At 35.9% G+C, this 14524-nt stretch overlaps 1 protein-coding gene across 1 annotated transcript in view; it reads right to left on the bottom strand.

Moving 5' to 3' along the window:
* CWC27 (CWC27 spliceosome associated cyclophilin) overlaps positions 1-14524 on the bottom strand; it is a 132385-nt gene that overhangs the window by 114946 nt on the left and 2915 nt on the right. The window contains exons 3-10 of the mRNA XM_080637278.1: positions 13254-13366; positions 11710-11853; positions 10860-10958; positions 10592-10695; positions 9893-9962; positions 8793-8872; positions 5632-5665; positions 1521-1693 (exon numbers count right to left, since the gene is read on the bottom strand). Coding sequence (XP_080493404.1) covers positions 1521-1693; positions 5632-5665; positions 8793-8872; positions 9893-9962; positions 10592-10695; positions 10860-10958; positions 11710-11853; positions 13254-13366 — 817 coding nt within the window. The remainder of the gene's footprint in view (positions 1-1520; positions 1694-5631; positions 5666-8792; positions 8873-9892; positions 9963-10591; positions 10696-10859; positions 10959-11709; positions 11854-13253; positions 13367-14524) is intronic.

Below are 14524 nucleotides of genomic sequence, written 5' to 3'. Positions count from 1 at the left end.
AGCAGGTTTACATAGTCATATAAAACCAGAATAACCTGCAAAGGATACAAGTCAGATATGCCAATTTCTGATGATTGTAAAACAACAACTGATTTTGTTTCAGTTATTCCTTCTGTTTTGCAACCAAATTTTCAATATGTATTTTATCTCCAAGTGTATTATTATGACAACAAATTTATCTTCATGTTTCCTGACCCAAATCCTTCACCTCCCAGTTACTAATAGGGATAATAATTGCTATAGAACTTGTAAAGCATTTATATTGACTACTGGTTACTCTTTTGTCACAAACTGTCCTTCCATGTTGGCAATATGCCTTGGCCATTACATATAAAACAGGAGGAAACTGTCGTGGGAGAGAATCTAAGACAGCTACAATATATGCAGAATTCAGTATACGCAAAGCCTGAATAATTTCATTGGCAGTTATTGCAGATATTTATGACAACTGTGCAGAGTTAGAGTACACAATCTGATGAGTACACACTTTCTGATGCTTCTTTCCCCCTGTCCCCCAGTAAGTTTTACTGAATAAGAAAATTTATACACTAAATTTTGTAACTGCAAAGACTTAGTTGTTCAACAAGTTCTGGAGCCCATCTTTATTGAAATAGTGGACAATAATTCCTAGTTTGCTATCAGGTTCACTACATATCACTTACATACACGATGAATGTTTTTATGCAATATAAATATTATTAGGCAGAAATTCCAAAACCAGCTCTGGAAGAAAGATTGCCAAGACACAAAGTTCCAAGAAAACAGATTAACTCACTGAAAATTGAGTGCTAAACAGTACAGATGTTCACCAAGGTTAGCACAGTTATATACATGACTGGAACCCACACTTTCACGTCTGTGAAGAGTTGAATACTGCCATAGAAACATAATAATTTGTCTAGAGCTAGTTTAATAATCTGAATATCCTACTAAACACAGACATACTTCAACCCTCTAAGAGCAGCCCTAGATGGTATTTACAACTCTAGGTATCAATTGCAGTGTTAAAAAAATGGTAAACTGCAAGAATGACTACTGTGTTAAACCAGACTTGAATGGATTACTAGGAAGCCTTTACTTTCGCTAAATCTCAAAGGTGGATGACCCCCACATGTTAATCACAGATAAAAAAAGCTACGAAACTCAATCTTACAACTATGCAGAAAGACAAAGTAAAGCATGATAAATACATATAAATACTCTTCATTTACAACTCAGGAAAAAATAGAACTCCCATACAAGGTATCATTAAGACCTCAGTGTGAAAAAAAAAAAAAAAGTAACTTAACTGTTTGGCTTAACTGCCAAATGAAACTAAGAAATGAGAAATCAGTAGGCAATCTCAACTTCCACCTCATTCTGGAGGTAGGCAAGGGGAATAATTTTATTGTAATATTAACCTACACTGTAGTAACTGCAAAACTGAAATTGAGCATAAAATCTAACTTCAAACAATCTGAAGGAAAAAAAAAAAAACAACCACAAACCAAGAAAACAACAAAAAACCCCATGATATTTACCTGCGACTGGTTGTTTTCTTCTCTGTCTTAGTTTCTTCCTCTTGAAGTTGCTGTTTTGCATTTTCACTTTTATCGATTTTCAACTTCTTGGCAATGCGTTCTTTTATTTGAAGTCTCTCACTGCTGGCAGCTTCACCTTCTACACTATCAGCATCTTCATCATGTTCTTCCTCCTTTATGGTTTTAAAATTGTAAAATCGCTCCTTCAGGTTTTTTGTTTTTACTACAGATGTAGAATACGGAAAGTTTTTCAAAGACAGTCAGTTACAAGAAAGAAAGAAAAATACTTGATTTCAAAGCAAACTTTTCAAACAAATGTCTTTGCATTTTCTTCAGAGGGAAGAAAAAATAAGAAATATGATAATTGAATATTTTTTTGTACACAAATTATATCTTTTTTGTAAGGCTTAAAAAACTTTTGTATGGCTTATTCTAGACTGTAAACCCTTAGAGGTCTGTAGAAGATCTCACAGCTATGTAGTATTAGTCTGGTCACTGCTCATGAATCCAAAATTTGACGAAGGCAATACATTAAACATCTCCTCCAATTTCCCCTAAGAATAAAACAAAACGTATTAAGAAGCTCCTGCCACAGGACTGTACTACAGTCGTAGTTTGAAGAGGTTTGCCCACCAGTCTCCATGAGACAATTTACAAATACCACATTGATAAGCAGACTGTGAAAAACCTCTGGAATCTATTGTCCTGACTTGCTACAGAGGTACTATGCTTACAGGCCTAGTAGAGGAAGCAAAGAGGATAACCACCTTGTTCGAAGACATCTGGAGTGATAAATAAGCCATTCCTCTCAGTAATGAAGAAGATTCCTTGGTCTAGTCAGGCTTCTGACTACTCCCTTCCTCAAAGGAGGAAGTCTGCATGAATTTTAACGAAGGATGCCAGTTCAAAGACTAGCTGGCACATATTTTTATATTTATTTTGGAGTGATGCTACTTAGCTAAAGAAAAAGCATAAGAGCCTATGTAATTATAATCTTAACTATAGAGAGAAAGGACAGACTCAGAATTGGTATTCCAAAGGACTGTACTCTACCCAAGAGACTGTCAGGATGCCAGCAATTGGAGTGGAACACTCTAAAGACAATGCACATGACCTAGGTGTGACTGACACATAGGAGGAAAAGGAGGATGAAGACAGTAAGTCCATAAATATGGAAGGGGAGAGAGGAGGAAACATAAAAGCAGCAAGGGGTACAATTTTGGCAACATAAGAGAAAAATCAAGAGCTAGATTTCAGATGTTGTATTTCAGACACTGTTTCGGAATCTTCAGACCACCATACTTAGATTTTAGGTTTAGGCAAGAGAAGACCAGTCAGGAATAAAAAATGGAATATGTGAATATTCAGCACAGTAAAATAGCTGAATATTTTGTCAAGGAAACAATTGAAAGGTTGTTGTTGAGGTTTTGTCCTTTTTTAAATATGGGAAAGAGAAAAGTAGGTCAGGATCAGCATTTCACTTGATTTCCTGAAGTACTGCTTGACAGAGCAGATAACGAAAACATATGAAGGATTTGCTTACTTGATAAATTATTAGGGAAATGGGATGACAACAGACTTCTATGGCATGGGGCAGGATCCAGTAAAGGAATGTGACAGACTGTGTTCAATGTGTTTAACAGTTAAGAATAAAGACAGACTCCTGGTGGAGATTTGGCAAGGGGTTAGGTAAGAGCATTGCACTGAAACATGGACTTGGATAGGAGAATTTCCAGAATAAAAATGGGCAGCTCCAGACAAACTGAAATTGCCAAGTAGTAAGCTAATTAAAAAAAAACCCAAACCAAAACCACCCCAGAAATCTGATTAACAGGAAGAGTTTCCAAGGATGGTATTTTAAAATGGGAGACAAAAAATGGTTCTACTTGTCCAGCTCAGCTGAATTCCCTACTTTCCAAATCTCCTGTTCCCCTGACGGCACAGGATTTCACCACTTTTTCTCTAGAAAAACACTGATAAAAGAGGATGTAAGCCTCCTCAACTCTGTCCCTCTTGCAACTCTACTATTCTCTCTGCCCAGTCTCCACCTTCAGGTTCCTCTTCTGTCTCATTAACTCCATCTGATCTCAGACCTTATAGAATCTCATTTTTCTGAAGTCTCATTACCAACTAATAGATTTAACACACTTCCACTCACAGAGGGCTGCTTGACTCAGGAGAGAAGTGGCTGTTCAGTTGGATGATGGTGTTCCCCTAATGACAGAAATACAAAACTGCATGCCTGGAAGCTATATTTTTTTTGCTGCTGTTGTTAGTTGGGTGGAATTGCCCTATTCTTCTCTTTCCTCTGGAAATAAAAATGTAATGAGAGCTTTTGTGTCAGAATGACTAATGGCTTACTGTATGCAATATGATTTAGACATTTGAGAAGATTATTGAATTGGGGAGTGGGTACCAAGCTTTATCTATTTGTAAGACTAAACAAAACAATGCTCAGCTGCTAACTGGCAAACAGGAAAAGAAAAACAAGCTATGTAGAAAAGGCAAATGGAGGAATGTCACTGGTGGGGGAAAAAAAAAAAGTCAGTCTTGTGAACACACTCCGTATGTGTTCGTTAATGACTTAGGCACAAAAAGAGGTTTAATGAACAGCAACAAGGTACTGTTAATACAAAAGATCTGACTCTCAAAGGATGAAATGTATGACCTTGAGGACTGCAGTAACAGAAACAGGATGGTATTTAATAGCATGAACAGCAAGGTTAGACACATAGGGAATAATAATAACAGTTTCTCTTACACGCCAAGGACTTGTTATTTGGGGGAGGTAGGGAGACCTGGAAAAATTATTTGCACAGCTATGAAACTACAACACGCTGCAGCCATGTAAATGCAAAAGCGATCATGTGATGCGTTAAATAAATCCAAGAGAGATGGTAAAATACTAGTACCACTTTAGAAGGTTCAAGTAACTGCCTGAAAGGCTAGATTCTAGCTAAGTTATTTCAAAGCAATGAAATCTAAGGAGAGCCCCTGCAGGGAAAAAAAAGCCTTCCCATTTCCCATGTCATGACATTATTAGAACATTCAGGATGAAAAATAAAAATTTAAATACATACACTTAACATGACCATGTTCTATATTCCCAAAATCCAGTTCATTTAACAAAGGCCTATCTGAACATCTGACAAATATATTAATTAAATACCATTCCTGGAACCCTTCTAACATTTAAATGCTCCTGCAAAGCAGGAAATATGAAGAGTCCAAGAACCTGAACTCATACTATGAATTGTGTAAAAAAAACCAGGAATGAGGCTGGAATCTTCTATTTTTCTATGCTTAGACACAAGAATGGGACAGATCCTGACTTTCCTTCACTTACATACTGCATCAGCTAACAATGCAGTACCTGTGCATGGTGAACATATGGAGTACAGGACTTTTCAGGATGCAGTTTGGGGAATGGGAGATTACATTCCTAGTCAAATATTACATTCTTGTCTCAATAGCAACTCAAAGGGGTACCACTATGACCTATGGCTGGACGCAAAAACATTGCAAGCTTCAGCTAGCAAACTTATTTCACGCCATATATAGCAAACTCCTTGCAATTAAAATAGCCTCCATGTTTGGTTGAACGTTCCTGCTTTCTTACATTTCCTGCCCTTCAGATGTGATCATCTTTACCAATACAATTTAAGATATAAATATTCACTGAAATCTTGTTTCCTTGAAGAAATCTTTCCAACAAGACTCTCATACACAATTTCTCTTCAGACATTGCAGTTGTATCATTATTCATGACGATTTTTTTTTTTTTTTTAGACTGTTTTTTGGAAGTAATTTCAAGGGTTTTATTAATGGTTTGTCACTTTGTGGTACATAACCTCTCATATACCTCATCTACTGACTGAACTATCTACTAAGCAGTTTTCATAAAATGCAGGAGATAGTATGCAGTAGTAACTACTCTGCTGTGTATATTTACAACAGTCAAACCTTATACCTCTGAAAGGCCTTCAGCCTTTTACTGGACATGTGATTTCAGCTACTTTTCAGAAACCTCTACAGTAGCATTTGTTCCCCTAAGGAAATCTAATTCACACAGTTGAAAAAACAAGTCTCATTGTAAAAAGATATTACTTACCTCACTGACATCCCCTTCTTCACTTGCTGTATCACTAGAAGAAGAAAAATAATCGTAACTATTTTGAAGTACCAGAGACCTAAAATAGTGTTCTAAACCCCCAGTTCTTATATTAAAAAAAAATTGTTTGGTTACCTTCTTGAAATTTTAGTCAACCTAGTCATTTATATCATCCTCATATTTATCTTAAAATTATCACTTAATACTATTTTTTATCATTTGACTGTTACAATATCTTCTTATTAAAAATGTTTAAAAACACAAGATAAAACCACACTTCCATACAACAGACAAATTTTAACCATATCTTAAGCCATCCAGAGAAAAAACTAATGTATACAGCTAGGAAAAAACCCACAAAGAACTCACTTTAGATGCATGCTTTTTGATCTCATGTGTCAAGCTATTTCTAGTATTTCATTGCAAATGTTCTATACTTTGGAAAGGCTTCTTTGTATAGGCATGTTTAACTTGCACTATAGTGATAATTAAGTTTAAAGTAAAATTTTTAATTTGTTATACAGCTACAGTTTAATGCATTAAAAAAAGGAATCTGTGTGAATATACTGAGGCTAACATATCCACTATTAACTGTCACAAACTAATAATGAAGACCCTTGAAGATTCTTCCATCACACTATTAAAAAAAAAGTTATAGTAGAGAAACAAAGCAAGGAATATTAAAGGAGTCCCTGAAGTCAAGGAAGTAATCCAGATCATAAAGAAATTATAAATTTGTTGGAATCAATTACATTAATTAGAAAAATTCATTCAGAAAACTCTCTGACAAAGTATTACTTAAGAGAAGATGATAATTAAAAAAACCCAAACAAAACAGAAACAAAACCAAGCCTCTCCCCCCATTTATAAAGCAAATATTTAGAATGCATTCAGGTCTGTAATTCTGGTGCCAGTCAAGAACAAGTAGAAGCCACAGTAAGAGTTAAATGGCCTACTTCTATTTGGAACTTGTGACGTGGCTATGCAGGGAACTGCCTTACCAATAACCTCTGGGAGTGTTCTGAAGGGGCTATATGTGGTTGTGGATGATCTCTCTGATCTATTTGGACTCACACAGAATCTCTGACCAAAGGTTTTTAAGGAAATCAAGTAGTCCTGGGTAAGTCCATGTATGAATAAAAAGATGGGTAATAGACAGGGAACAAAAGTTAGAAGAAAACAATCATTTCTTGCAGTGAAGGAGATCACTAGTGTATATCCACGGTAGTCCATGTGGGAACTTAACCTGTTCAGTGAGCTCAGTAACAAGACAGGCAAACAGCCAGGTCATTGAGTGTTTTGGTAATATTAAGTTACGCAGGATGGCAAAGCCAAGAGTAGATTGAAGAATTGAAGATGGACGTGTACAAGAAGACAACAAAATGACAGACGAAATCTGAAGTAGATAAAAGTAAAGCTATACACATGAAGAAAAGGACTTCCACAGCCAGAACAAGTTGCTTACAGCTGACCATCACTGATGACAATGTTTCCCTCAGGGGTCCATGCCAGGACCGGTACTGTTTAATAAATTCACTAATGACACAGACAGTGGGATCGAGTGCACCCTCAGCAAGTTTGCAGATGACACCAAGCTGAGTGGTGCAATTGACACACCTGAGGGATTAGATGCTGTCCAGAGAGACTTGGACAAAATAGAGAAGTGGGCCCATGTGAACCTCAGGAGGTTCAACAAGGCAAAATACAAGGTCCTGCATCTGGGTTGAAGCAACTCCCTGGTATCAATACAGGTTGGGGGATGAAGAGATTGAGAGCAGTCCTGTGGAGAAGGACTGGTACTGGTGGATGAAAAGCTGGACATGAGCTAGCAGTATGCGCTCGCAGATCAGAAAGTCAAACATATGCTGGGCTGCATCAAAAGAACCATGACTAGCAGGTCAACACCGGTGATTCTCCCCTCTACTCTGCTCTCGTGAGACCCCACCTGGAGTACTGCATCCAGTTCTGGAGTTCTCAGTACAGAAAAGACATGGGCCTGTTGGAACAGGTCCAGAGGAAGGACACAGAAATGATCAGAGGGGTGGAACATCTCTCCTATGAAGAAAGGCTGAGAGAGTTGGGGCTCTTCAGTGTGGAAAATAGAAGTCTCCAGTGGCACCTTACTGTGCCCTTTCATAGGGACAGACTTTTTAGTAGGGCCTGCTGTCACTAATTGTGACAGTAAAAAACACTGGGCAGTAAAAAACACTGAAACAGGTTGCCTGGAGAGGCCGTACAGGCCTCATCCCTGGAAACATCCAAGGTCAAGTTGGACAGGGCTTTAAGCAACCTGACCTAGTTGAAGATGTCCCTGCTCACAAATGCAAGAGGAATTGGACTAGATGACCTTTACATGTCCCTTCCAACCCAAACTATTCTATGATAAGCAAATTCTTGGAGCTGATATATTTTCATGGAGTTGTCTCAGCTCAATGCTCAACACTGGTTAAAAAAAGCAGATCAGAAATTTAAAAAGAAATAGAGAAGAAAGCAGACTATCTTTATGCAAGCATATAGATTTAAGATTCACCTAATTTTAGGACAGAACCAAGGTTGGCAAGAGCAACAATAACAAAAAGTACAAAGAACTTCTTTGGGGAGAAAAGTTGGGTAGGCTTCAGAAGTTTAGGCTACAAAAGAGGGCCTAAGTAGGGATTGTGGTAAAGAAAAGTATAAAGAGACTGACTGTTCACTGTCTTATGCAGCAATCCAGTAAAGATTAGTATTTATTAAACAATGCCAGTAGCTGCCAGGTTCAGAACAAAAAAAGGAGTACTTTTTACTGCAGCAGACAGAAAGCTGTGAATAGAAACTGTATCATGAGAGACTGAGGAAGTACTTTGATGAGAGACCTATTAAGGATTATTAAATAGATGAACCACATTGAACTCTGACAGTCTCCTGAGCTGAAAGTAAATGGAGGCTGGGTAGACTGCTCAATTAAAAATTATGCTTGCCCTGCTTTTATTCTTTGTTGGGCATCCACTGATGGCCAGTGCTGGTGACAGCATAGTGGGTTGGAGGAACATTTGGTCAGATCCAGCATTGCCAATTCTTAATTTCTTAAACAGTGACAGACAAAAAATGAGTATACATGACGCTAATTAAATCTAACATCCTGAAAGTGAAGCTGTTCTGGAAACTGGAAATCACACATCAACCTTTTGACAGCAGGAACTGAGCTTAGATGTGGATCATCCTTCAGCAGATCATGACTACTTTTACTTTTTCCCTTCATGCTCTGTTAAAAAAAAAAAAAAGGTATTATCAGTTTCAGTGTTTGAGGGAATAGATAATGACAAAGGTCACGATAAGAAAAAGGTAACTTATTTCATGGTAGCTTTAGCTTAATCAATAAGTATAAACACTTTTAACGGCAGAACAGAGGAGTTCCAGGAAGAGGAGCATCAAGTTAAAAACTACTGTTGTGATAAACCTCTACTATCATCCTGACTGTTACCATCTTACTGTAATATTGACCATCATTATTCACTGTTGTCTTTTGCATTTTTAATTAAATCCTGAGGACCACTTCTCCACCATGTGGTACAAGACTCACCATGATGTAGTCTGATCATTAACTGAAGCAGGTAGGTGGCCAATCATAGCGCTCTCAAGAAATAATTTGCTCAGCAGTAGAAATCAGAATGACTGTTTTTTAAAGAAATTTTTAAACTAGCCATATTTAAAAGGCAAATTCCATTAAGGAAAATTTAACTCAGAGACTACCTATGCAACCCTAGTTCTGTGAATGTGGACAGTTCACAATAGTGCAATATTTAGTTATGACAATATACTATTTTCCCCACAGCACTTCATTTTGCACACAGAATGGATATACATAAGAAGATGGAGCTAAGAGTGCACTGGCAGTGAACAAGTTGATTTCAAACCTCAGGTAAGGTAAGAAATCACATTCTTATTATTAAGAACAATTACGTGAAGAATAATGAAGTACCTATCACCTCCATGAATTTTAAATGGCAGATGTAGATCCACACTGTGAAGTATGAAACTTCATGTTTACAGAAATGTAAAAATATCACACAATAAATGAAGGCACCTTCAAAAGTACAAGTTAAAAACCTCTATTTTTTCAACATGTTAAAATTGTAGAATCATAAAACCTGACATAATTTCTAGTATTACTGTTCAAAACTTAAACATAAGAACAAGATTAAAAACTTCAGAGCTTTTCACAGACATGCAAAAAAGGTAATTTTAAGTCAAAAAGAAAAATAGGGATGATTTGGTATGATACCTGACTAACTCTACTGACTTCCTCCTCTTCTTCTTCAGCTTCTTCCCCAAAGGAAAGCAGGTTAAAATTTCTTTAAGAGAGAAACCACATTTTCTAGTAAGTCTTTACATACTATCTTAATAACATTCCATAAACTTCCAATGTATTACTTTCATACTGTATGCAATTTAAAAAAACTAACCCCTTTTTTCCTGCTAAATGTACCAATTTCACTTTTCATTGTATGTTTATGACGACCAAATTTCATTCACAGAAGCAGAAATTTCCCATGTCAAAATGCTTTTTGCTAAGTGTTTTAGTGGAAGAGAAGCGACAGCTGATAAAACAAGTTCAAAAATCTCAAAGAACTGAGCCACACCCTAGTTACTAATACATACTAACTTCATCATCATCTCAGTCACAAAAGAATTATTGCATATCCTTGCCCATGGGAAAGGCTTAAGCTACCTTTTCCCCAATTTTACAACAAACTATCAGCATGAATGAAACAGGTACAGCTCAGCTGATGTAACAGTAACCACTTCAGTCAGTGCAATTAAATTCCTTATCATCTCAGAAACAGGGAAGTAGGTTTTGCTAAATTAGAGAACATTCCTCTGTACATCTTGGTAAAGCATTGTGTTTTGAAACCAGAAAATTACCAGGCTGCAAATTAAACGTGAAAGAAAATTAACCACCACTTATGCTGCATATATTTACTTTGTGCCTTTTACTTTGGACTTTTTAGTTTCTTCTTCTGGTTTGTCCTTCTTCAGTTTTCTATTCAGTCTTGGAACAATGTCATCAAAAGGATTAAACAAAACCTGTTAAAAAAAAGTAATCTTTAATAAGTATTTTGTTAAATGATTCCATATTTTAAAACAATATATATAAATCCATGACAAATTTTCATACTAGAACACTGTTTTCTGAACACAATGAACAAAATAATTTTAAAAATTCAAATTTTATACCAGAGCATACTCACCTCAGTGCTTCTTATTTTGTGTGGACTGACAGGTCTCTCTTCCTTGTCAACTTCTACTTCAGCCAGGCGCAACATGTTATATATTGTATCTCCTGTAACCTGTTAAGTTTACAAAAAAAGGTTTGAAAGGTCTGGCCTATAATTTTTATTAATTATTCTGCAGTATGCTAGGCAATTATTATGAAAAGAATTTTGAAAATACAAATGATATATGAAATATCACTGCCTTACATGTTGTAAGCACATAAGACTTCTGAAAGACAGCAAGTAAAATGTACAAAGGTTTGGGTTTTTTTAAATTTTACTGCCAAAGTTGAAGGAAAACAGGTAGCTAAACCTTAATGTGTGAGAATGCATGTAGGGGAAGATGTCAAATTCTTATTGTGAGCTGTTAAACAGGAAAATAAAAGACTGTGAAATAAAAAATAGTTGGTTTACTTTCTTTCAACTATATCACCAGTGCTAAATTCATCTCACGTTTTTCATTTTCTTGGTTTTCTTGGGTAATTGGAATTTACAATCAAAATTTTCTAAAATGTCACTAGTATTAGATGAACTGATTAGTAAGACAGAGCCAAAGTTAATATTCAAAAGATTATCCAAAGAAAGCACAACACAAAAATATAATTTAGAAGAATAATAACAGCAAAGTAGATAATTATCGGAAAAACCCATACAAACATTTCTATTAGACATGGGAAACACAGAGAACAGAAACAGTTTAGAAACCAGTGAAATAAATTTCAAATGTGTGTAGCAGCAGACAACACTAAAATAGCCTTTGAACACAGAGAAACTCAGAGTAGTTTCTGTCACACTCAAGCTGGCACTCTAGCCTGTAATAGCAGACCTTTCCAAAGATTGTGTGCTTATTGTTAAGTTCATCTGCACGACCCAATGTAAAGAAAAATTGACTTCCGTTATCGTGGGGCCCAGCATTTGCCATAGCAACAAGTCCTCTTCGATTAAATCGCAATCGCGAGTGGAACTCATCCTGGCGAAGACAAAAGAGAAAAGAACACGATTTAAGTACGAAAATATTTTTTCCACTTCTTTAGCTACATCTTATTTACATCAATAGGCACACACAGAATATTCGCTGTTAATTTTATTTCAGACAGTAATAAAGCAAAAGTCTTCTGAAACTTCATGTCAAAATTATACTTAAAAGCTTCTGTTTTCAGCAGAGTAAATTATTTTTAGTCTATTTTTTTTTTGTTCTTAGTGCCTATAATAAAGCAAACAAGTGAACAATCTTTTTTCAAAAGAAACTGTATCAAACAAACACTGAAAGAAAAAAGTTAGAAATTAGTATATCAATAATAGAAAGATATCAGTAATAAAATCCTAGGTTCTGTTACTAACTTCCTCTTTTTCCAATCACTACATAAAAATCGTTATTCATTATTTTTATTGGAATTATTATCTCCCCAATATTTAGAAAATCCAACACATTTCTAAGAGTAACTACATTTCTTACATGTATTGTAAAACAACTATTCTTGTTAACCATTGTATTTAGGCAAAAAATTCTAATTCCTGTAGAATAATTGAAAGCTCAGTAACAGGTTGCAATAATACAGTACTGCAACAATTCATAGGGAGAACATTTTCTGGACTATAAGAAGACAGAATATGATTACTTTCAAGGCATAGCTGAAGAGATGAGTAACATATTAATACCATTAAATACCATTAATATAATGGTTCTAAAAACTGCAATATTGAGATACATTAATTTTAAGAAGCAGTGCTTCTACAACATTGGTAATATTTTTTCTTCTGTTCTCTGATCAGGTACCAACCCCTTCCACAAACTTAACATTCATGATATGAGTCTACTCTGGCAGCAGGGAGATGGAAGGCCGAGACACAGGCTATGCAGCTTTCATCATTAGTTAAAAGTGCCAGCCCCGTCTGAAATAAAACTATCAGGCAGAACAGGACACAGCTGCTGTGCATGTCTAGCCTCACTCAGGATCTCACCCTCCTGGTTAAGAGATGAACCATCTAGTATCAATAATATTAACGAACACACAAACAATATTCAAAGATCTTTGCTAAATGAGAGACAATGTGTGTAAACAATGTACATTTCTGCATCAGAGTTTGCCATAGATCAACACTTCACTCTTCCTCACCTCACATGAACATGTGAAGTTCACACTATATAAGATTATACACTTATCATAGTATCAGAACACCCAGAGTTAAGAACTCTCAATTTAAAAAGACATATTCAAAAATACCAAAGAAACATGTGAAAGTAAGTACTATACATGTATAATGATTCATGTCTAATGTAAGGTTTGTTTTCTCACAACCTAACATGGTAGGATGAACAACTGATAGAGAATAACAAAAAATTAAAGCATAAGATATGCAGATACATACCTTGAAGGGAGCTCCATAGATTGAATCTCCACCTGATCCAGTACCAGTGGGATCACCTCCCTGCACTATAAAGCCAGGCACTACTCTGTGAAATATTGTGTTACTGTAATACTCTAAAAAAAAAAAAAAAAAGGATATTAAAAGCATGTAAGTGGTCTCAAAATCAGACTTTCATATAAAGAGATGTCCAGAGACTGAAGTTCCAGAAAGCAAGTACTGTAACTGGATTCTGCTATTTCCACTGGGTTCCCTCCTCTCTCACTGTCCCACTCAGCTATAGAGTAATGCTGGTGACATTTATGAAGAAAAAAAAAAAAAGGCAAAAAAAAAAAAAAAAAGCGGTATCATATGTTTCTGTTTCAAAAAACACTGCCAATCACCAACAAGATGGTATAAATGAATTATTTTCTTTTCAGCTTTCAAATTTTATCACTGGAACGATACTACTAATGTACATCAATTTAAAAGAGAGCTAAAACTAGTATGCTGTGTTCCAGCCGACATTTCACATAACTCATTAGCCATACCCATACACCAAATGATTAACATGTTCATTCAACAGCATGGAACACAGGCATCATCCCTTTCACCACCTAACTGTACCTAAACTGGTAATTTTCACAAAATGAAACAAGTGTTACATTTTGCTCCCTAAGTTATTTTCTTTCATCTATATACCCATCCATGTCTCCATCCATCTATCTATCTAGATAAGTGATATGAGATCATAAGACAACAAATGAACGAAAACTTTACTTGACTTAGATTTCTGGGTTTCGTTTTTTTGCTTGTTTGGGTTTTTCAACAACTAAAAATAAATCTACAGAATGCTTCAAGACAAAGCAGGATCTGCAAATGTTGCAGCAAAGCTAGATCTATTAATGGATGGTTACAGGTTAGGATACTCACAAGAGAAATACTCAAATTTATTATACAAAGCATAGGATCCTACACAGCAGCCAGACAAATTTAGAAAGGAAATAATGCCCAGTTCTTTAACAGTGAGGACAATTGAATTCTTAGCACTCACCAAGAGCTAAGAAATTGATTCACCATTGCAAAAGATCTCCACACTAGGTGTAAGAATACAGAACAAGCTGGTGCTGGAGGCATAAATCCTAGACTAATATTTTTCCTTAATAGAGGAGTGCTAAAAGAACTCTTAACCATTTTATAAATGCATACACGGGATAATAGCAGCAGCTAGAGAGCACATAAAGGTACAGGGTCCTTCACAAATTCTTGTTACACCTTTTCCAATAGGAATTTTC

This window comes from Psittacula echo (genome assembly GCF_963264785.1).
Source record: "Psittacula echo genome assembly, chromosome: Z".
NCBI lineage: Eukaryota > Metazoa > Chordata > Aves > Psittaciformes > Psittacidae > Psittacula > Psittacula echo.
This window is presented reverse-complemented; position numbering and strand designations above follow the sequence as displayed.